This window comes from Pterocles gutturalis, unplaced genomic scaffold (assembly GCF_000699245.1).
Source record: "Pterocles gutturalis isolate BGI_N339 unplaced genomic scaffold, ASM69924v1 scaffold10319, whole genome shotgun sequence".
NCBI lineage: Eukaryota > Metazoa > Chordata > Aves > Pterocliformes > Pteroclidae > Pterocles > Pterocles gutturalis.
The window spans coordinates 20,944-44,952 of record NW_010133283.1 but is presented as its reverse complement, the minus strand read 5'-3'; the positions used below and the strand labels follow the sequence as shown (position 1 = coordinate 44,952).

Sequence of the window (24,009 nt, the reverse complement as noted above, 5' to 3'; positions counted from 1 at the left end):
TGTCAAATCCCCCCCTTTGGAATATCTCAAAGGTGTAGAGAGACTGTCCTCTAGAGAGGGAAACAGGAGAATGCAAAAAGATTTTGTCTAGAAATACAAAGTGAGCGTAACAAGGACTATCAAACACAAACCTTCTCTGGTGAAGGAAAAGTTCTGGTTTTAAAAGTCTGTTACAAATCTCTTGGATATTTATTACATTACATGGAAGATGCAATTAAAACACCCTTTTGCAGTTACAGTGCAAGAAATGCTCCAGCCGACAGCTCCCAGGGCCCCCAGGGCCAGGCTGCTCAGTGTCACTTGTTCTCAATCAGTGTCTGCACTTTGTAGACAAGGTCTCTGGCTATCCTCAGAATTTCCTCGGCATTGTGGTGCTCTGCCATTTCTGAAAGACACAAACATTCTTAACTGTCAGTGGCAATTTCAGCCCCAGCATTGATATTAATGCAGCATTAGCATTCATTAATTAGTGTAACATTAGCAGCAATCCAGAAGCATTGCAGGGGGTGAGGTTTGTAGAATTAAAGACGGAATAAGTGGATGAAGCCCTCAGTGCTGCAGGTCAAGATCTCATCCTTCTGCTGTCAGTTCTCTTGCTGCAGCCCCAGGCCAGAAACGGGAGCTCTGTACCCACGCACGCCTGCAAACAGCCTCCTGGCATCTCAGAAATGCAAAGCTGGACTCTGCTTGATCAAAAAATACCTCTCGAGGCAGGGACTGTTGCTGGAGTGTCTGGGACACAGCTGATAACTACAGTTCAGAAAGGCTTCGTGTACACGGGGCAACTCTGCGCTCTGCAGCTTGAAGCAGAGCAGAAGGTAGCTCACGGCAGACCCAAATCCTCAGATCCACTATAAACTTTTCATGCAGCTCAGGCAAGTGCTGGGGGGGGGTTTGCTGCTTTTTTTGGGGGGGTGTATTAGTTTTTGCTTTGGTGAGGTTATTTTTTGAGGAAAGCGTTAATGTACAGCTTTGGAATAAGAGTGGCTGAGGCAAAAACAAAACCAAATTGGAGGCTTCTCCAACAGATGGCAGAAAGCCACAGCATTGATGATTTAGTAAATTACTGTGATTACACAAAATTGTTTCCAAACTTCTTAAAATACCCTAACTGGCAGCAGTTGTTTAGGACTAACTTGCGTTCTGCAGCCAGGAAGGGACGGAGCTTGCTCTGGCAGCACCCTTGGCTAGCAGCTGCGGACCACCATGGTCACCAATCAACCACGGAAGCGGTTGGAGATGTTGTGCATGCACAGTTGCTTATATTTTTCAGCCCCAGCAACGTTGAGCCCTATACACAGAAATGACTCTGGCAATCATAAAACTTGTGAGAGACTTTGCAAAAAATTAAGCAACATTTTAGCAGCTGCCAGTAAACCAAGGGCAGAGAGTCACTGACAAATCTTCAGAAATTCTGAAGTATCACTGACACTGAAAAAGCTACCGCCTTCTTGTGTGGTATTGTTTGTGTGTGCCGAGACAGGTCTCCAGGAAGCATGTGAAAATCTGGACTCTTCATTGACATGAAGGGGCAAGAGCTTCAGAGCTTCACCTGCCCACGGGCTCGTCAGGACAGCAGGAACACTGCACCGCTGCAGACGGATTGTCGGAGCAAGGGAGAAGGAGCAAACTCTTGTTACTGGCTTTTTTATCAAAGTGTCTCTCTTAAAAAAGTCTCTTACCATTAAAAAACTTGATGATATCAGTGAAGTCCATGTTGTTATCACGGATAATCTCTCGATAAACTTCCACAAGTGCTAAGGCAATGAAAAGGACAAAATGTTCTGAAGAGATGTGCTTTGCTGCCCAAATAACTTCCCACACTGTAAATACATCCTCGTACAACAATTCTGAATGGGAATAAACATTACAAGAGCATCTGATTATTCAAACTGACCATTTCCCCCTCTCTAACTAACGTCTTACAGGTCTCATGCAGACACGAACAGTACTCGGTGACGCCTCCTCTTCCTCTCCCCCAGCCCACTCCTGTCACTTATTGTGCAATTATGGCAACAGAATTGGGTTTAAAGCTACGGACTTGCCTGATAGCAAGCTGGGTCTCTCTTCAACACCGCTGTACCCAACAATTACAAGCAGCTACTTCTGTTAGAGCGTGGGGGGGTGTTTGTGCAGGGATCCTGCGGTGCTCCCATCGTATATAAAGTACCTCCCTCAGCAAAGCACAACAGCTCCTGAGCTACTGCTGAGCTGCTCCTTGCTATCAAATGGATTAGAAAGGAGGTATCAAAGCTTACAAAGGTGCGTGATCAACTTGGGATCACCTTCTTGAGCAAACAGGCATCTGCGCTGAGCAGAAACTGGGCTCCAACCACATTACCAGGAATTCACAGCACTCCTTTCCCAGCTCTGACTTCCTGCCAGTGCTGGTTCATCCCTGAGAGCTGCATTAGCTTTCCTTGCTACAGACTCTCTTGGAAGCTCCGCTGCTACTCTCCATCCAGACATTTAGACCAAAACACAGAGCTGTTCACAGTTTTGCACAACTCTAAACTACAGGCATAGAACATTATTACCTCTTTTAAAGTCAAGCAGGAACCAGCGGTAGCAGAAGTAAAAGTGAGTGTAATCTCCATTCTGGTGCATCAATTCAAAAAGCTCCGAGTCTAGAATCTAAAATGCAAAACATCAGCTGTCAGCATCTTGTCTGAAAGTAGCCGTTTGTTTTGTTTGTCAAGATGAACTGACCTGCTCTAATACACACTCTTCACTCTGACAGCAAATGCTGTCCCCTGAAAAGCAGGAAATCAGTTTGGGGCTGCATAAAACAATTCTTGCCCTCCCAAAGTACCGGATGACTAGGAACCCCAGTGATTGGAGTTCCTGCCCTTCACTGTGGCATCGAGCTAGTTCTGAGCCTCTGCCACAACCTCTTCTTCTTTCCAATAAGATGAAACAAGACTCACTTGGATTAGGGACCGCATGTTGGCAAAGTGTGTGTCCATCGCCCCGCCATTGGGGAAGTTCTGGCTCATCCTCTTCATCAGGTGGCTGAAGCAGCTGTACGCCAGTTGATCTGTAGATATAACACAGAGCGCTCAGCATTGCTCTTTGTGTGACTGCTTGAACCAAAATAACAGACTGCAGGACAAGGGAAAAACTGGGTTTTCCCCTTTGCTGTTCCCTAACCCCATGACCAGTACTCAGATGAAACAGACAGAAGACAGTACCCAGCTCTGGACCATTGTCACTAGTTACGTTTCAAAAGCACCCAGCTTGCAGTTGAGTTTTCAGCTTCAGCAACTGCTGGAACACAGCTGCTTTGAAAATTTAGTAAAATTTAATCTCGCAGTCAATGAGCGAACAAAGAATCCTCAAGATACTAACGGCAATCCTTTCAACAAGACACACGTAGAGAAAATACGAATCAAGAGCTGCAGGTTTGATTTTCCTGGTGAGCTAGCCCTGGTTTATGCATACAGCTTCTGAAACAGCATTTCTAAAGAAAGCCCTCCCTAAAGATACCAACATGTTCCAAAAGAAAACCCTTCCTACCATTGTCCAGTATAACCATCAAAGGAGCCAGGAGGTCACACATGCCTTGAACATAACCAACTTCTAGGTGCTCCCAAACGTAACTGCAGAAAGAAGAACACACAAGAGATAATACAATTAAAAATCCTCTTGCTGCATGGTGGCTTCAAAAATTTGTCTTACACCTAAAATACAACTCCTTTTGGAAGCTTTTAAGTGTCTTGTTCTAGAGTGCTGTAAAAGGTAAAGCTAGAAATCCAGAGAATTACACCAATTCACATCTTCCAACACCCTGGTATAAAATGACAAGTATTTCTGCTGGTTTTTTTCAGGGTAATTCCGAAAGGCTCTATAAATAATCCACGATGAGGACAGAGCAGCATGTGAGACAGGAACCTCTGTTTTCATGTGACTCTTGCTGCAGGCTCTTCATGTGTTGTGAAGGGGTAGGAGAACGTGATCAATTGTCTGCTTACAGGATGAATTAACTAATACCAAACTTTTCTCTTCCTGTTCCTCAAAAACTAAATACTGCATTGAAGTCTAATTAGATTATGTGAGAGCAAATCTTAACCAGCTGTTGAATGTGTCTCAGAACTTTCTGACACTTCACATTCCAGAGTCCTCTATTGTTTTCTGGTTGGATAGGGAAGACCAAGCCTTACACACATGGCTTGCATATCAATAGTTTGTGAAAAACAACAGCTATCAAAAGCATAACAGTCTGTGGAAAAAAGCCCAGATTTTTAAAAGATACCTGGGTTTTTTTGGCTTTTGTTTTCTTTTTTCCCTTAAGGGGAACCTTGGTATTTTTTCCAAGTGTTAAAGTCTTCGACACGTTCTGTTTTAAGTGCGTTTAGTTGCATTCCTAAAAGCAAAGCCAGCTTTCTATTGATTCCACCTGGTCTCAGTCGCCAAAGATGCTGGTTTGAGTTTGGTTTGATTTGAAGATGCAATCTTTCTGTCTACCTAGTAGATGTCCCTCAACACGGTATCTGGGCCCCTCACAATTACCGCCATCCTGACAGCACGCCATTAGAGCACGGATATGTTCTCCTCAGGTAGGAAACCAAAGCTAAGAGTACATTCAGAGTAGTTCAAGGTGACTGATAAGGCTCTGTCTCTTGAGGTAGAAAGAGAATCTTCTCAAGCCTGCATTCCAAACTCGGACCGGCTGTCAGCCCCACACTCCCTAACCTACCATCCTGCCTGTTCCTCCTTCTTTTAAGTTTTTTAAGTTCATTAGTGAGAATTTTTATACAGACTATTATTTTTGTATTATGAAGTTCATGGATTATGACAAAAATGTGAAAAGTAGTTCTGTTTACAAGCTGTGTTACCTGCACATGACATTTCGGAGTTTCTCCAGGTTATCGGCAGTGAAATACCAGTAATTCCGATCACATCTCTGGACATCTTTATCAATTCTGTGCAAATTTAAGGCAACAGTGTCCAATAATTCTATCTAGAAGAGAAAAATTTTAGTTAGATCTGCTGAGTTTAGAACATTCCCAGGACTTGGTGCGGGTTCACGCAGAATGAACAAACCAGCAACAGTATAATTATATTCTGGGCATAGGAGAGCATCAAAATACTCGACTACTGTCAGAAATCCCAGGTGAAATGCATACGCTTTCGCTGGTAAATGTTCCAAGCCTGTCCTGTTTTCAAAGGGTTATTTCTAGTTGAACAGCTTCTCAGAGAAAGTCAAAAACTCAACTACTAATCTGATGACAGCAATGCTAATCAAGATGGTGGAGTCCTGAAGCTAGATTTAGGTTGTGGTTCATTTTGATTAAATGTGGGTTTTAGCTTGAATTAAATGACACTGAAATCTTAAAAAGTGGTGCATCGTCCACACATCCACACCTGCCCCCAGCTCCTGGAAATTTTTAGCTGTTAGAACAGTTCCACATTATTTTCCTTGCCCTCCCACTCAAAAAAAGACTCTAATTTTTCTTGCTGTCTTATTTCTAATCTAGCTCAAAATCCCTAAGAAAAGATCAGGATGCAAAAATCCTCATTGTCCCCCCACCTGCAGCTCTAGTTTGGGATTGCCTCTCATTAAATCCTAGCTGAAAAGTACAAGTCCTTCCTAGAAAAGCAATGCTGTGCAGAGAGATGGTGATTCTTATGTGGTGACCTACTGTGTAGGATGCAGCGCAGACAGAAGCAACATCCATTAAATAATCCACCTGGGAACACAGCTGCTCTTCTGATACAGAATCCTCAGACTGCTGTACGACTGACTTGGCTTTCTGCGTACGTGGCATGTCCGGATCAGTCCTTTCCAAGTCAGTGCTAGCTTCTTCTTCTGCCCCCTCTTCAAAGGAGACGCTCTGCCCGTCATCGATACTGGACAGGATGCCTGAGGCCACAGAGTAGTTCCTGGAGGACGGCAGCCCAGAGTCGGGGGAGTCGAACTCCACAGCCTGTTGTTCTACGGCAGCTACGGCTGCTGGTGTGTCGGCAGACACCACGGTGAAACTGGGGTCGTCCTGACCTCTGGAGTCCCGCTCCGCTGAGTCTGTTTCATCTACAGATATAAAGACCTGGGGGTGGGCAGGGGAGACAAGATTTAGATAAAGCAGGGGGGAAGAGAGAAGCAAGAAACATTAATGCAGCAAACTAACATCCAGCCACAACAGAAATGACTGCATTACCTCAGTGAACAAGGTCACTGATTAGTACAGCTTCCCTGTGTGCAAATGGTTGAGAGCTCCTCACTCAGTCTTTACACTGAGACTGTAAGTCTAAAAATAATACCAATTGATGATCTCATATCCGTCTCCTATGATGACAGAATCAGAAATATGCTTTAAGAGTAGTGGTCTTTTGCTCTATGCTGGATTTAATGAATAAAGGACCTACAAGTAAGAGATCTAGGAAGTTATTCCTGAACCTTAAAGCCCCTTAGACAGGTCCTGCTTAACAACAGCTACAGAATACCCAGAACACAGACCTGCTCTCGGCTCTAGTATGGAGGCGCTACGGCTTCAGATCCTGTCCAGGATTCAGGTAGCTCCAGCCTGACGGAGCTGTGCTAACCTAAATCTCTGCATCCCTGGGCTGTACCTCTGCCAACGCCAAGCCGCCCGCGCCATACGGGTGGGTGGGAAGGGAGTACCTACATCGTTGCTGATGGTGGAGTCCCTGTGGATCAGTCGCTGGACGTGGCTGTCGATGCTGCTGCCCGACGAGAACTTTGCCAGTGTGGCAGAGTGGGATTCTTTCTCTCGCTGCTTTACAATGACCTCACAGGCTTTCCACTCAGCCATCACCTTCTGATACCGGAGAGCAATGTCTTCATCCACCTGCAGACAGACAGACAGATCCTGAAATGCTGGTCCTCCTTGAAAGACAGCATTAACAACGAGTGGAAGCCAGGAGGGAGAGGTCTAGAGCAAGTGTAATGGCTCAAACCGAAAGCCTGAAGGATCCCAAAGCCCTCGTGCACATGACTGTGACCGGGAAGTGCGATGACTGGAGCAGTAAGATGCTGTGTATTTACTGCACGAAATAACAATCACTGTAGACGTCAGAAAAGATTCATATAAGCACATGTATATGTTATCAACAGTGCTTCAACATTGTTCAGGAAAGAACAAAAGATGTCACAGGCTTTCACAAGAAACCTCCCGTAGAAGTCAGATGCAATCTGATGGAGCAATTGCTGCCCCTAACCAGATTATCCTAATTTCGTTACACCTCCTTTCCAACTCCTTCTCTATTCCAGCTCTAACATAGCCCTTGCAATGAATTCCAGGTCACAAGTTTACAGACACCAGCTCTGTACAGAGGTAGGTGCAGGCAGGGACTCCTGAAGAGCAGAAATCCCAACTCACGCAGCCCAGTCGCGTGGCCAGACCCAACCGCTCTGGTTCCCACAGCAATAAAAGACTTTTTGCCCCTGCTGTGTTCCTCTGTTGAAAGACAGAACAGGAAGCTGCCCTGAGCTATTAAGGGACATGTAGTAATTTTACAACTCTGTCACTTGTCAAGAGTTGAAGAGAAACTGCAATTGTGAGTTGGCTTCAGGCTCTGGAGTGGCTACCAGAGCGTTCATGCTAAGAGCTGCAGGCTGTTTGTCACTTGAGGTAGCTGTCGAGTCATAAATCATAAAACAACAGTTAGTGGCAGGCTGGAGGACAGCCATGTTTGGGAGCGCCCCAGACACTGATGGATGACTGCAAAAAATATCATCAGAAGGCAAAGATGATAAATCACCTGCAATGACTTCAGCTAAAGACATGTTACATTTCCTATATGGGCAAATGTTATGACTGTTTTCATGTGATTCATTTAATAGACTCTTACGTGCAATGGTAAGCTTTGGGCTCCAGCTGCAAACATCTGCTTGTTCCCAGCCTGGTGTATTATCAAGGCACATGTCTAGTGATTACAACAAATGAAAGCACTCAAAGCAAAAAGTTGGTACTGCTACACACAGAGTAGCAAAGGGAGACAGTACAACCAAGAGATGGACAAATTGTGGTTTCATTAATGGGAACGAAATACTTAACGCCAAGTTTCGGACTGTGAAATAAGGCTGTGACATAACCTAGGCAATTACTCACTGATCAATGTTAGCAGCAGCAGGGGAGGTATTAAGAGGAATATCATCTCACCTGAAATTGCTCCTCATGTTTTACAGAGGCACATCTTATTTAAGTCTAGCAAAAGCATAATGACCTTACAAACCAAACCTTCCTCTGGGTATTTTTAGCCTCTAGACAGTAACTTCAAGTGCACTTCAGAAGGTGCAGCGGGGCTGTTCACAGCTCCATTAGATGTCCACACATACAGATGCAGTACCACATAGATAAAGCAGTTAATTCAAAGAGCATTTTGAAGTATAACTCAGCTAACACACCATCTAAGAGAGGGATGACTCAAGTTTCTATCCAAATGTCAATGTCTCCCCATTTCATAAGTGAGAAATGTGTGAAAACAGGATTTGCTCAGGGCAAGTGCATGTCACAGGCAGAGGCTGAATGCAGGCTTCCTGACTTCCCTGAAGAACTCTCCTGTAGTGATTTTCAGACATGATAACACGATATCATAATCCCTCTGCTAACATGTGTCACTCATATTTTCAGTAGCATTTTTCCCTTAGCCATATTCAACAATAATAAAGACTAACACTTGCCATTCAGAAGACAAAACCTATTCTGCAAACAATTCAAATCCTGGAAAAGTTGTGCTTACCTGGTCCATTTCCTTTTTAGCCATGCCGAATTTATAGTGACCCAACAAGAATGGCCATACTTCCTTCCGAATCTCATGCTGTACCCCACCATAGTAAACTCTCCTTAGTAGTTCCAGTTCCTTGTAATTCTACAGCAGTCAGGAGAAAGAGGTATTGAAGGCAATACATCTTTATTTTCCTCAGGCATGCTCATGTACACTTCATACCAAGTATAGAGACAGTGAAATGCACGCACGGCACTAAATAAACTTTGCAGCTTGATTCAAGCCTTTAGGGTCCTAGCTCAGATCCAGTCTAAGATAAGTTGTCACGCCATAAAACAGTCCAACTTTTAATCGAGTCATGAGATCAGTTGCTTTGATGTTATTAATATCTTTGCCATCATCAGAGAAGCAAAGGATAAAAGACATTATGGTAAGAATTGACTCTCACTCTCACTAGATTCTGGAGTGATCCTTTGAAGACTAGAAAGCTCCTTTAGTACTTCCTGGGGTCCATTCTGAGGGACACCATGCCCAGCACAGCAGCGTACGGGAGCTAATGTAATATCATAAAGGTATTCTGTTAGTTACCTTCTTGTCCTTCTGGTACTTGCTCCAGACCTCTTTAGTCAGGCCCCCGGCAGCACTGGATGGTTTGTCCGGTGGGACGATGGTGTGGTTCACGAGGGCAGACAGATGGGTTCGCACTGTTGACAAATGGCGGCAGTAGGCGAGCCCTGCGGGTGGGGCAGGAGGGAGACTTTTATACATGAGCAGCCTACCTAACAGCAGCAGCCCCTTTCTGGAGATGAAGCTGTGACATTTTAAACCTGCTGCTAATAGCCCTGTAGGAACTAACCTTGCATTGTAGTATATAAGAATGAAGAACTGCAGCAGAGCCAAAGATTTTTATTTAGTTACACAGACTAGTCAGTTCCAAGCAGAGGATTACCCTGTAACGTAAAACTACACGCTGTCTTCGCTAAGCATCAGTTCACCCATTGCAAACCCCACAAATAATGGAATGATGATGGACTTGAGTCGTGTCCCCCTCCTGCCCCAAGGTGATCGGACTCACAGCAGTACCTCTGGGGTCGGACTGCTTTCTAAAACAAGCATCACGTGCTTTTTAGATAAGCATATTGATACCGCAAGGGCTGGCTATGAGAAGCTTCACTTACATCCATAAAAGGCTCTGGAAACTATTTGCCTCTTCATGCTCTCACACAACATCTTCAGTGGAGTTCTGTGGAGACAGGACAGGAACACGACAGCTCATGAGCACTGAGATCTTCATGGATTTTATCCCCATGACCTACACATAGCAGTTCTTTCTCTGCACCAAGATCTATTTAGCTAAAGGACAACAATAATGACAAACCACACTTTTGAAAGCATTTTCCCCCACCAGCATTTTGGCCCAAACCAGATTCACCTCCTGCATTGAGCTACAGCTGCCGCAGCTGCATGGTAAAGGTCCTTGTTGCCCTTCGTTGTAATTGTTAACAACTCGTAAAGAAAACACTTCCACAGCTGAATGATATTAAACTAGACAAAAGAACTAGACATAATTTTTCTATCAAAATGTGACTAAGGAGTAGTTTAATAGGTTAGTTTTAATAAACGACGTTTCTTGCTGTATAACTCCATTTTCCTGTGTTAGAAACTACTTGAAAAGTTTTACTCTCTGTCTCTGGTGCTGCAACCCTGTGGCATGCACCAGATCTCCCAGGGAAGTGCTCTGCACAGCGTGCTTACCTGTCGTGGATGCAGTTGCAGCAGCTGGGTATGTCGTAGGGAGAGCTGCCCGTTGAACAGGAGATGCACGAGGAGCCTTGGCTGCAGTGCTCCAGCTGCCACGAAAGCAAGTTTGCCCCAAAGCCTTGCATCTCTATCATTTCGCTGGTGTCTAAGGAAAAAAACAAACACAACAGCAGGCCATCAGCCTTTTTTCTTCTTTCCCCCTCTTCCTTCAGTGCATCCTGACAGCTTCATGCTTTACTCTCAGCAGGCTCTGAACCTTGATGCCGAAAAGGGGAGAGCACCATCCTAGTGACCTCGGAAACACTGCTCTCGGCACATCTAAACCAGCTGCATGCTGTGCACGGTCACCTCCTCGATGTCCAATCCCTTCATCAGTTTCCCCTTTCTTGCCCATGCACATCCCAGTTTGTGTTTCAAAAGACTAGAGGAGAGTGCTGCAGTAACAACTAAAACTGGTTTTGTGTAATGCTATGGTAATGTTATTTATGGCCAGAAGAGATCATCTATTTAGCGCAGAAGGATAATTCAAGTCCTACTAAAGTCAACACTACATTTATAAAAGTGGACACTCTGCAGGAAAATGTGATCCAACAGTACAGTGCAGCTTCCTGAGTTATCCCTGCTCCATCAAATCTCTTTGCCTTTCTAACCAGCTTCAGGAAGGCAACGCCAAAAAATCACCAGTTGCCTTCAGAAAGCTTGGCTTCAGCTCTTCAACCGTCCCAGCTTGTTTTATAATAAATAACTGGCCTTTCAGCTCACCCGTGATTAAAATTAAGGCAAATGCCGTAATACCGTATGTCACTAAATTAACATTTGTAAGCAAAATCCAGTCCCCTGGGCCGTGCTTTTAAAACATACATTTGTTGGGTGGTGGTGGGGGCAATTCCAAACCATCTCATGCATTTTAAATCAAGGCAGCATAAAGCATTTTAGTAGTAGTGCCTATTAGAAAGTGGGCATAGGAGAGGAAGGAGAGGAGTAAAAACGTTTGTTAACAGAAAAAGCACAGGCTCATGCGGAAGCAGTCACGTGTATTTCATTTCACAAAACAAAGTGTGATGCAAAAATGCTCTTCACCTTAATTCTTCAGGAAGGAGCTGAATGACCCAGTATTTATTGCAGCTTCTTATTGGGTTCAAATAAAAACCACTGGACAAACATTTTAGATCTTTTTTTTTGCCTCCCCTCTACAGACAAGAAAAGTGGGTTGTTCAGTTTTAATTTTTTATTTTCTTTTTTAGAGAAACAAGGAAAGAACCCCACAGAACCTAAAGATTCAGATGAAAGGTACCTGAATTAGTGAAGAATTAGAGTGAACAGCATCTTTTATTTAATTGTAGTGGTGTTGTCTGTAACTTCAGCTACATGCAAAAGTCGAGCATGTTGCAAAATGTGAAAGCAAATGGCCAGCAAACCTGCTACAACAGTGTTGTCATTATTTAAAAGGGATGCTGCTGGAGAGACAACAGCCAGTCCAAGCTAGTTCGGCGAGAATCACTCAACCAGCATATTCCTGGCTCTACCATTATCTTCAAGATTAAATAAGCAAAAGCAGATACCTGACAGCCGTTCTGATGGGATAACTTAAAATTTCCATCACCTGACTAAAGACTGAATTGTTTCTTATGCTCTAGCTCACAGCGTTAGCCTCTTAACGTGTATGTGGCAGTGTTAGACCTTCTTGCTTTCTGTTATCACCCCTATCCAGACACAATGAGTTAAGACACACCAAAACTTCCTGAAACTGTGTATTTTTTCAAGGGGGATGCTCTATTTTTGGAGGTTCTTTCCATCCATACTTTCAGGAACTTTTTATTAACTTGGGCTGGGCTTTATCAGTTTCTGGGGGCTACTACCTTGGGATGAGTGTGTGGACAACCTACAAGAAACAGGGAGGATCCCCTTGAACACGTCTTCACGTGTCCAAGGGAACTTAAGCCCTGCACAGAGGTGTGGGGCAATTATTGTTTCCTACAGTCAGCCCCACCAGACCAGGGCTAACATCCATTTGGAACCAAAACCATTGTTCCGCTATTTAAAGGTAAGCGTGTCTCATCTAGGATCAAGATACATTGTGTTTTTCTTAGGAAATAGAAAAACCAGGAAAAGCATGCTCGTGCTAACATAAAAGCAAACTTTTGACAGCTACTTCACAGCCTGATAACAGAGAAGATTCTGTTCTTGCCGATACACTCCGGTTATTAGAAGAGGCAGAGGCTGGTGTTTTGACTGTAACAGGAGCATGCCACGTGCCAGATGTGGCACATGCACTCAAGAGGTATCGAGGCCAAACGTCTGGCAGTACTGAAGCAAGCGGTAAGCCTAGAGGGGGGAGAGATTTCACATAAACTAGCAGGGAGGCCTCAACAGCTCCTGCCCACTTTCTTAACAACTGCAAGCCTTAGAATCCAAGCTGTGCAGGAGGGGTTTGGCCTGCAGAATGGTTTATTTTGTACAGCACTGAGCTTCCTCCCTTCCTCCTTTGAGAAAGCAAGGACAGAACTGCACTACTGGATCCTGAATGCTTGCTAATACATGAGAATGCCAGCTTAATACATCTGTTACGAATTGCTTTAGAAAAAAATTAGATGACAAATTTTTGGAGGGTGGGGGGGTCTTGCAGCTGATCATCTCAAACCCACCGAGGCTATGAATGCAAGAAGTGCAATGAAAGCACCCGACCACAGAAGCACACTGCGTCTCCATACAGGCTTCCCCTGCACGCTTCTGCTACCTTACAGAGGTACCCAGAGCGTGGGGCACACGCACGTGAACCATCCCTGGGCTCAACCCGTACCTCACTACGCTTCCACCCTACTCTGTCTACGCAGACACGCTCTAACGTAAGGGTTATGTTAATGCTGCAATGGTTCACCTCTGATCCTTCCTACGCAGGGCTGCCTCCCCAGCCTGCTACGCTATGCGCAGCTAACTCGCACGGGGAGAATATAAACACCCGATATTCCCTCCTCTCTTGTGAGAACATAACTCTAGTATCCAGCTTTTACGAAGGTGGGGCAGGAAGCCTCTGGAGGGAGAGGAGGTTTGTCTGTTCAGCAGCACACATGCTCAAAGGAGAGGGAAGATGCTGTTGTTGCCACTTCCCGTAGGCTGTGAGCATTTCCCAGCCTCTCTGCAGGGTCAGCTTCAGATGTCATGGCACAAGTGAAATGTTTTTCCCTGTAATAATGCCAACACTGTTGTATGCATCAGTGGAACGAGCTGCAATAGAGCTCTGGGACACAGGGGGAGGAGGATAAAAACCTTTCATCCTATTAGGAGCTGTGAGGTTCCGAGAGCAGATCATTGATAGCATTGCGTGTAGCTTATCTTCCTCCTCCTCATCATCGTCAACAGAGGCAGAGCGGCTGGCAGCTAAGTGGTGGTAGTTAATAGTTACTGCTCAAAGAAAATAGTGAAAGAGGAGCATAAGAAGAGAGAACTCGATTCTGCGGGAAAGCTCAAAAGGACATGTTCAGCAAAGACAAAGGACTTGAATCCTGCCCTCTTCTTGAAGGCACAAGCTCCTGTAAATGGGTATGAAAAATGAGTTTCTTACAGAAAAAAAGCATGCTCCACCAAACACAGGCCAACTTTTGATTGTGCACAGGCTGTGTTCCCAGAGCACAGGTCACATCGCGGCAATGGAGAAAGGTCCCAGTGCCAGCCTGCAGGAGGTGGGTATGCTTTTTAGCAGAACTCCACGGGAATTCTAGGCTCCAACTACCTTCTCTCCTTCACCATGCCCTCATCAACGCTGTGGCCTCTTTTCCACTCTGCAACTTGTGCCAGCAAACATTCTGCTCCCCAGCTCTGTCTGGCTCTGCAAACATGCAAGCTACCTGCTCCTCCTGGGGAAGCTCGAGGCAGGAGCCAGCTTGCTCCGTCTTGTGCTCAGCAGGCAGGTCTGCGCTGGGTGTGCCCACAGAACCTGCCGTCCCCTCGGTTCAGGTAAAGGCAGAACATGCTTTTGCTGGTGTGTGCGTGAACTTACCTGTGCAAATCCAGAAGCCCTAATAAAGCATGGCCACCTCTGCGGTTCAGTGCCCTGGGGTAAGGAGGTTCGGTGGAGATTTCTGCTTTCTCAGCTGCAGTACGTCCCCATAGGAGCAGTAAATCCCAATCCCCTGTAAGCTTTAGGGTCTGATCTTCCTGGGAAATTCCTGCTCCTTTGCCAAGGGGAATAAAACTGAACGTGCTGTTTGAGAACTAGCTCAAATGCCTTCTTACATGTAAGGAATTTGTATTCACTGATGACATGAGGTGGTTTGGTGGTTGGGAATTCATTTAGTTTCCTTGAAAGGGCCTTTATTTATCCATTGTTAAGTTGTTGCTTCCAAGCCAGGAAAACTTAGCCCAGGGAGTTCTTGGTGTGCTTTAAGAGTTGAGTTTATGGTTTGTTTTATGGTTTGTTTTTTTCTAATAACAACATTATGAGCAAGCAGTGTAGCCAATAGAAATATCCTCACTTCAGGAGCAAAACTGCTCTTGGCTAGTCAAGCAATCTTTTTGCTTTTAGTCTCAGTTTGCAAGCCCAGGGGAGTATTTTGAAAACTTCCTCTGCAAAACACAGAGCAAATATAAATAAGATTCCCCACCTCAACTCCATTTCCACTAAGATAACAAGTTTCACTGCATTAAGGAAACCTACAGTAAGCTGTACTTGTTGATCACAATTATCACACAATTAGATGTTGTGATAGGTCCATCTCCCCCCAGAAAAAAACAGCCTGGCTTCTCCGTCACCTTCAGTTACTTCCCAGGGTGTTATTTCAAGGTTTTCTTATGGTTGTGGTTTTTTTTTTTTTTTTTTTTTTTAAACAAAGCAGAACAAAGGCACTTACTGTTATCATGCTTGTGTCCTGGATAGATAATTCTGAACACATAGTCTGTACAAGTGTCTTCAGCTGGCATTTCCTCTAGGTCCACTGATTTGTTGCTGTTCCGTTTTCGAAGCTTTGGAAATACTTTACCCTAGAGAAAGTAATGATTCCATACATTCAGCTACAAATGACTAACAGAGCACAACAAACTAAGTACTTCAGGCCTTTGGCATCTTAAAACTAAAAAATGCTGGGAGGAGGTGAGGGAGAAGACCACAGTAGAATCAGCAGTGGTTTAGGGGTACTTCACACAGCTTTTATGTCATTAAAACACAGCCCTACCACAAGCAGCTCATGGGAAAAGGCAGTACCTTGCCCTGCTGGGACCAAAGCGGTGGTTCCAGCTGACCACGAGGCAGAAGACCATTTTCCAGACAGGAAAGGAAGGCGAGGAGGTGACCTCCTTGGGGGAAGTGCAGCGGAGGTCTCTGAGTTCCATCTTGACTCACCAAGACTAATGTCCATCTGCTTTCTGCTGCAAAGGAGGACAAGGGGAGTCCGCACTGTTACACTGGAACCTCTGTTTTTTGCTCTTAACCTTCTAAGTTTTATTTGTGATCCTCTCTAAGTAGATAAATAAACCTCTGTAAGTCACAGTGCAACCTATGGATGATCTCAGTCCTTTCCTCCTAAAGAAGTTCAAGATACAAGCAAACTATGACAGGCCTCATGCAGAAACATTTAAAGCAATTCTGAACACTAATATAATGAATAATAAAGGAATAACTAAACTAAGTCTCTGGTGTATGGCATAACTTGACAAAGGACACATAATTCTGAATGAAAACCAACCTAATGGATACAACCAGAGCCTGTCAGCTTTATTCTTGGGGGAATTAGCAAGTCACATTCCCTGTTGTGAACTTTTCTCATCTATCTTCACTGTCACTAGAAATTTAGCACAAATAAGAAAAACCACCCTGGGCTCTGGATACACTTTTAAGTATAATAATCTGCATCTTGTACGATTTTCAAAATAATATAATTAGGTTCTTATTTTCCTTTCCAAAACTGAATGAATGAGGCACCCGGAGCCACCGGGGTAAAGGGGGATCTTTGAGAGCAGGATGTGTTCTGCAGCATGGCTCTGCAAGGTCCAGCCTGGCAGCTAGGTGCTGTGGCAGGACTGCCAAGCATTTTGTCCTAGATTCCCCCCCTACCTTGAGCAGAATGGGCTACTGAGAACTGGATGGTCGGAGGGTGACAGGCTGGCTCTGGTTATGCAGAGCACTCCCCTTCTACAGGCTGATGAACCCACCAGAGACATGGCTGACAGACCTGCTTTCCCCCCTTTCCTTTCTTGTGATGTCAATGGATGGAGGATCATGCTTAACAGAGCCAGAGCTTCTGTGTTTAATTCCTGCCGCTGACAGTTCCCCCTGAGTGCTGTTCTGCACAGATGACTTGGAAAAAACAAAGCACTCAGAAAAAACAAAGCAAGCAACTGACAACTGGAGCAGCATTAGGCACAGGAGTTCTTACCCGGTTTGCCTGTTTTTGCAATGAACCCCTAACAGGCACCGTATAAAATGGCAGCAGCATTAGCAGCATTAACAGTCACCCGGCATAAAGGGGCTTCGGGAGCGCCCCGCGAGAAGAAGGTTGATGCTTACGTTGCTGATGGCAGTGAATGCAGACGATCTGGCTGAGCGGCACTATTAATGCGTAGTCCCAGTAAACGCTAATAGGGAAGGAAAAAGTGCAGGAAACATTTTTTTTTCCATATTCAGGAGTGCTTGCTGTTCCAAGCACCCAATAAAAAGATTCTGATAAGTTAATAACTGCTTATTAAATGTAGTCAATTAAGGTAAATTAATAGACAAGTAAAAGGCAAAGGAACTAGTTCTCCACAGTGGACACATCTGGCACCAGACCCTTCATCATCTCCCTTTTCCTCTTCACCTTCCCTTCCCCCCCACTGCCCCACACCAGGTTACAGCAATGCTCTGGCTAAGATTAAAATGCCTGACGCACAGACCTCACGATGGTCTTGTAGCTGGGTTTCAGGACAGCCTGGGTCAGTTCTGTCTTGCACGTGTGATTTATGGGCAGCAGCACGTACATCCACTGGGGCTCAAGCTTACACATTAAACACTGGAAAGAGCTCTGAGCCCTTCCGAGAACAACTTCAACAAAGTTGAGCAATAAAAGCAAAGGCAGATGGCTTCATTAATGTTCTATTAAAAAATACACATGAAGTTTTAGAAAAAGAATGGTGTAGATTAATCATCTGAGCGCACTGCTCTTGGGCTGAAGGAAGCATTCCCTGAGGAGACACAGCTGCCTGGTTCAAGACTTTACCTGTCTTTGTACTGAAGCAGAATGCCAAATCAGATGAATAATTGATCTAATGGAAGACAATGACATTACAGGTCTCTCTTTGAGGCCGAAATTAGCCATGCCATGCTTGCCAAGTGATCTGTGACCCTCCAAAGGGAGGTACTAGAATTGTAATGATGGAAGGTAGCAGTGAGCCTTTTCTCCTGGAAAAGCAGGCTTTTCTTTTCCTTTTGAAAAGGCCTGATATCCAAGTGCATTGCAGGACCTTTGGAAAGCTGCTTCATCTGTGGCAAACCAGGCACAGAACCCAAGCTGTCTGACACCTCACCTTAGGCGCTATTCAGAAGCCCTTCAGTTAAATCAGCCTTGTTACGCTTGTGTCACATTGCCACGTATACAAGAAATAAACACCACGAATGCCTCTGATCTTTTCCTGAATGTAATAACTACCTTTTCTCCAGCTCTGAATCCCCAAGGGTTCCATTCATCAGCTGATTTGGAGTCCATTTTAATGTCAAACTATCTGCTGACTGATGAAGGGAGAGATACCCAGGAATTGCCTCCAAGTCATCTTTCTGTTCACAGAACAAACAGACAATCCAGGTGACTCGAGTCTACAATAACTGTCATATTCCAGTCTTCCTGTGCCCCACGAGTTCCAGAGCAGTGCATTAGCTAGGAACTGCCAAGGGAAACCTTAACACCAAAAGTACTGGTATTTAATATTGCTATTAGAAGGAGGGGAAAAAGCAAAGTACGGTCACTGGGTTTATGAAATACAGTCCAGTATGTTCCCACCTTCACAGTTCACATTGGGCAGGCAGTGAAAGCATTTGTCACCTCCTAATCTACCTCAGCGTTAACACAGTCAAGCGGGAAGGCAGCACTGTCCTGAGGACGTTAAGTGAGTACTTGACAAGCCCAAGTTATATTCTTACCCACACCACTGATTTCCAAGCCACAGCCAGGCAGCAGCTGCATGTGTTGGCCCAAAACTCTGCATACTCACCGGCTGGACTAAGACGTTGTTTTTCCCATACAGAAGGTGTGTTCGGGAATTCTGGTGCAAAGACTCCACGTACTCTCTTGCCGAAGCAGCAAAGCGATCTTCGGATGAGCTCCCACTTGAATGCCGCTTCCGGATCTAGCAGACACACAGACACAGCCAAGGCAGATCAGGTAGGACAGGCATGACCGTACCGGCAGGCCAATAAAACAGGAACAGTTCCATTTAGATCAATCTCTGTAGAATGAAACTCCTCCTGGAGCCAGGAGACCATGCAGAGAAATGACCTGGACTCTTACACCCGATCAAGGCAGCTCATAATTTCTTGTGAACTACCTGGTCAGATCACAGAGTCAAAAGCCACAGAATTTAGTCCTGGATCTCAGACTTTTCTACACACTGATAAAGAGGACATTTGGGCCCAAATGGACTTCTAATCTGTCATAAGGTCTCCATTACAGAAGAGAAAAGGAAAGCTGTTCTGGATTCAGATCTCTCCCTCCTGGCGTTGTTTTATTATCAACCTGTGCCTTAACTCAGTAAATACCTACTCCCAGGGCTGGGCGCTTCGAAGGAGAGTCTTGGCGGCTGTGTACTCCGTGAATCCGGTGTCGCTGAACAAGCTCATCTGCTGAAGGGTCTGTCCAGTAGTGATCTGCTGTCTTGAGCTTGGTGTACTCCAGAGCACACGGTCCAACTACGGAAACAGCGCAAGAGAGAAATCTTCTGAGTCTGTTCAGAAACAGTCTTATCCTGCTGGCCAAGTACTGAAAGTGAGATTTCCGTCTCAAGCCAAGGGAATATTAATGATCACTTAATGATCCTACAGGACCAGCCCATAATATAGACAATACATACAATAACATATCAGGTCCTATTATCTAGGGCTGTGTAAAAATATTCCTGTAGGACACAATACCCTGCCACAGCAGCATTAGTAGTTACCATCTGCCAGCAAGCATTCAGTAAAAAGTCATTCCCCTTCTGGTCTCTGAACCAACCAATAATTAATAATAAAAACAGATGACTGGTCTCTACTGGTCTTGCAAGCAAAAAATTAACATCTTCTGTGTTGCTGTATTATAAATAAACTATGTGCTAGACATCTTTTGTAACATTGTCAAACAGTTTATTTTCTTTAGCATAAGAAGAGGTAACTTTGCAAGAACTCACCTAGAAGAGAAGCCAGTATTGGGCCACAAACAGGGTCTGCCAGTAAAGCTTCTTTTTCATAATATTTACTAGGAATAAAAGATCAGAGCCCAGTTAAAAACACTTGGCTATTATTTTTAAAAGCTCTTACACCTCCTAGTAGCATGAGGCCAAACGCTCACTTCAATGGCAAATTCAGCCAATTAACTTCCCTATATTAAAGGGAAGATTTAAGAGTTTAGAGTTCTAAGAGTTTTCCCACGGCTGGAAATGGGATCTAGGCTGTACCTCTGGAGTGCTGTGCACGTACTGCAGAACACATTTTCAAAGCGTGGGTTTGGCTACAGTTCTAACACAACAATTCCAGCAACAGAATTTTGCTGTGGATATCCAATACACTCTCTCACACCATGGGCTGATAGGAAAACTGTGTGTCTGAACAGTCAGAGACAGGATGAAAGGGATCCAAACCCCGTATATGTCCTGAACTTGACAGGTAGAGGAAAAGCAGTTGCTAGGATTACCTAGAAATCACTGACGCACGCATCTCCTCTAAAAGCCCTAATGGAGCTTGACTGGCTCATCTACTGACCTCGTAAAAAATAAATGTTGTGTTGAGTTTGCAGGTGAAGAAGGCTTTTACAATATGGTGTGTCCTGAGCTGTTTTTAAAGACCATTAAAATACATTGTGAGAAAGCCATGGAGAAATTCATTTAGCCTATTTTAGACACCTGCTTTAGGATTAAATCATTTCTTAAACTGTGTCAACAACATTGCCTAGATCTCCATGGAGCATCAAAGGAGCCTAGAACAACCAGTTCAATAAACCTACACTCCAGACTTCTATATTTAACAAGATGACCACCACCCTACTTTGGATCCATATTCTGCCCTTGATCAACTGCGTCATCTCAGGCAAGTCACCTCCTCTCAGCATGCTCGTTTGACGCATCTATTTTGAACAGAGCTCTTGTGAGGCTGGAGCTTGCCTTCTGCTGAATGTGTTTGCCCAGTATATTGGATCTGGGGCTTTGGGCACTAGTGCAATATGGAGACAAACAGTAACTGTCTGCAAGCAATTTTGTCAGTTTTCCACAGAGACCAAGAGATCCACGCATTCTTAAACATCTCTTCCACCTGCGAGGAATAATCTTGAAACGCTGTCAAGAACCAATGAACTACTACAAATGGCAGCTCTTGCAACAACCCCAAAGTCCTCCCAGCACAGCAGGCAAAGCTGACATAAAACCACACAGCCGAAAAATCAAACCACCCGAATTTCTTGAGCTGCCATTCTCCTCTGCTGTCTCTTCCACTAGATGGGGCTCGAACTCTAAACCATCTTCTCTTCCCCAAGAGCAGAAGAGCTGAAGGACGACTTCAAACATGGAGCAGTGGAGCAGCAATGTCATAAAAACATCTGAGAACAAGCCTGAAGAGAGGTTCGTTTTATTCACTAAGCCAGGCTCTCAGTCACACGCCTGCGATTAAGGACCTGATCCTAACTCGTCTGAACTGGGGGAGGAGGCGGTACGGTGAACATCTACAACACACACTAATGGAACAATTGGGACCGAACCCTCCTGACGTGTCTCCAGGGGAATTACGTGGTAAAGAAATTAACAAGTCCTTCTATCCATGTATCAGCAGACATGCAGATACACAGGACTAAAATGCCTTCATTAACTATGTCTCTGGGACACAGCCAATCCTCCCACGGCCTCTTCTGCACACAGCAAGAAAAACAAACTGCCATGAGATATCCCAGAGCAACAGTTTTCTTTGAGCACCGCAAAGACCTTTCTTCCATTCTCTTCCTTTTTAGTGCCAAGACAGATCATGAAAATGAAGCTGATGACAAGGAAAACAGCAAGCTTTGAAAATACTGTGAAAATAAGTTCCTCTGCTCCAGCTCTCTTCCTTGTTTAGACCTGTGGGCTTTGGACCGCCAAGAATGCGTCCCCCCAGCGCAGAATTACGAGAGCACCACTGCGAACAAATTGCAGCGGCAGTGGGTACAGACATCCCTTTCTGGGACCGCATCAAGCTTTTGGGGTTCCTGCCTTTCTCTTCTCATGGGAAATTGTCCGCAGTGTGCCCCATAATTCTTTATCAGTTATGGGAGGGTAGGAAGGGTGAAAGTTAAGAACCATCTATTGGGAAACCATAATGCTGGACAGTAGGAAGCAACAACAGAACAGAGAGGACTTGTTTTTTCCTCTTAAGTCCCTGTGGACTACATCCATAAAGCACTGATGCTCTTCTCTGGTTTTGCAAAGCAAGTTTCAATTTACCCAAAGCTTGATTTTTCTAAAAAAGAAACATGATTCAAAGAACCTACTTTCACAGCCCTAGGGTTTTATGTCATTAACTCCTCCTGTTCTAAACTCATTTCCCCTTCTTTCATCTGCAAAGGGCATTTTTGTCCCTGACATCCTAAAGTTCCAAAGGATTATTTTCAACTAATGTAAGTGAATTAAGCACTCATGACCTATTAGAAGACATTTCTATTCCACTAACATCTAGGTCCCATTAGAATTTGGGCACCTAATATACTTCAAGTTAGTTTTTTAGATGATTTCTGGAAAGCTGTATGGCTTTTAACATTTTCTGTGAGTTTGAAGCCCTGTCAGTGATTCAAAATAAAAGCACTTTTTTTCCCTAAATGCCTGTGCAACAGGTTTTCTGCATCACAGGAGTTTGCAGAAGGCTTCTGATGAAATCCCTTGTGGCAGATACCTAACCGCACCAGTCCAACAAATCCCTGTGCTTCTGATTCTTTCCTTACCTGCAGTTATCGACAATGTACTGCACGATCTTGTCAAGCACCTTCTCAATCAACGCTGTCCGGACCCAGATGTGTCTGATGGCCTGAGGTGTCAAGACAGGCGTTTTGCTTGTGGTTGATCCCTGCCTCTTGAGGGGTTCCTGCCCATTTGGCTGATTTTTCCTGCAAAAGGAGATAAAGTAAAAGCAGTCAGAATTCAGACTCACAGAAAGCTCTCGAGTGGAAGACAGCGTGAGGTGCCAGAATCCGCAGCAGGTGTCTGACAAATGTCTGTCTGTAACTAGCTGTCAACATTACGCTGTTAGCACTCACTGCCACTGGGGTGTGGGGTTTTAGCCCGTCATCAGGGATTTTCTGAAAATCAGGGCTCTAATGATTTAGGATGCCTCCGTTCTGAGTTAGGAATAGGAGAAGTATGTAAAGATTATCTAATTCACAGACAGATACTAAACAAGCTTGAAAAAAGCCCCCTAACAGGCCTGTATTAGGTATCTTGGACTAGGCAGTCACTGACCAAAAATATCTTTTCCACTTCTGAAGCTTTAGGAAAAGCCCAATGTTTGAGCTCCTCCAGAACTCCCCCACACGAGGCTGAAATGAATAGGCTGCAAACCCGCTGCAGACCACACACCCCACAAGAATGAAAAACCCGAAAAAATGCAAAGTGTATTAGAAGTAAGCAGCACCCGATGAACAGAAGTTTGCTTCTTATCAAACAAAGCTTCACATGGAGTTGGGAATGCCACAGTGAGGACGGTAAAAAGAAGATTCTTGTCTCCCAGCTTTGTCTGGTACCTTCAGGCTGAAGCGAGCCACAACCCCAAGAAGGCACACAGCTGTTTCGGTGTGAGATATTCCCACCGGGACCAGAAGCATGCCGTAGGATTTGAGATAACAGAGGCAGAGCTTTTCCAGGGACCTCCTGCCACACCATCATCAGGTACTCCCTGGGCACAGGCCCATCTTTTCCTTCTCCCTGTGAAGCACCGTATATAGCTGGAGCACAGGCTGTGCTAGCGCCTTGGCGCTGAGATCCTGTCTCCTGCCACCTACAGAATGACAACAAGACAACTACAAGATAAGCAACATCAAACTGAGAAACTAGAACTACAGCAAATGAGCATCCAAACCATCTGGGAGCTTGCTTACAGCCAAGACCCCCTGCTTCCTCCGAGGCATAAGGCAGCACAGCAACAGGTCCACCTCGGAACCGAGGAGCTAAATGCTGCCTTGAAGTGGCAGGATGGCAAGCTGGCTGTGCAAAGCAGAGTCACTTCCCAGGCATGGCTGGAAACAAGAAGGCGGGGGCTGCTCAGCACGGTGGTCTCTGAACCATGCGGGGAGTTGTCATTCCTCTCTGTGGAGTTATCTGCTGCCCAGAAAATCGACTTGATCCCGGTCCAGCGTGGGACAGTGGCACGTTGTGCCCCCGGCACGCTGTGGGAAG

The 24,009-nt window shown here is 44.9% G+C and overlaps 1 protein-coding gene across 1 annotated transcript in view; it reads right to left on the bottom strand.

Moving 5' to 3' along the window:
* Positions 1–296: 296 nt before the first annotated feature.
* Positions 297–24,009, bottom strand: part of SGSM2 (small G protein signaling modulator 2) — a gene marked incomplete at its 5' end in the record, with an annotated part of 40,400 nt that continues 16,687 nt past the window's right edge. The window contains 21 exons of the mRNA XM_010081178.1: positions 297–385; positions 1,683–1,850; positions 2,538–2,634; positions 2,928–3,037; positions 3,517–3,599; positions 4,836–4,960; positions 5,643–6,047; positions 6,627–6,809; positions 8,704–8,832; positions 9,277–9,422; positions 9,867–9,931; positions 10,444–10,594; positions 13,717–13,851; positions 15,297–15,426; positions 15,647–15,810; positions 16,949–17,016; positions 18,066–18,190; positions 18,625–18,759; positions 19,173–19,318; positions 19,795–19,862; positions 22,563–22,724. Coding sequence (XP_010079480.1) covers positions 297–385; positions 1,683–1,850; positions 2,538–2,634; positions 2,928–3,037; positions 3,517–3,599; positions 4,836–4,960; positions 5,643–6,047; positions 6,627–6,809; positions 8,704–8,832; positions 9,277–9,422; positions 9,867–9,931; positions 10,444–10,594; positions 13,717–13,851; positions 15,297–15,426; positions 15,647–15,810; positions 16,949–17,016; positions 18,066–18,190; positions 18,625–18,759; positions 19,173–19,318; positions 19,795–19,862; positions 22,563–22,724 — 2,884 coding nt within the window. The remainder of the gene's footprint in view (positions 386–1,682; positions 1,851–2,537; positions 2,635–2,927; positions 3,038–3,516; positions 3,600–4,835; positions 4,961–5,642; positions 6,048–6,626; positions 6,810–8,703; positions 8,833–9,276; positions 9,423–9,866; positions 9,932–10,443; positions 10,595–13,716; positions 13,852–15,296; positions 15,427–15,646; positions 15,811–16,948; positions 17,017–18,065; positions 18,191–18,624; positions 18,760–19,172; positions 19,319–19,794; positions 19,863–22,562; positions 22,725–24,009) is intronic.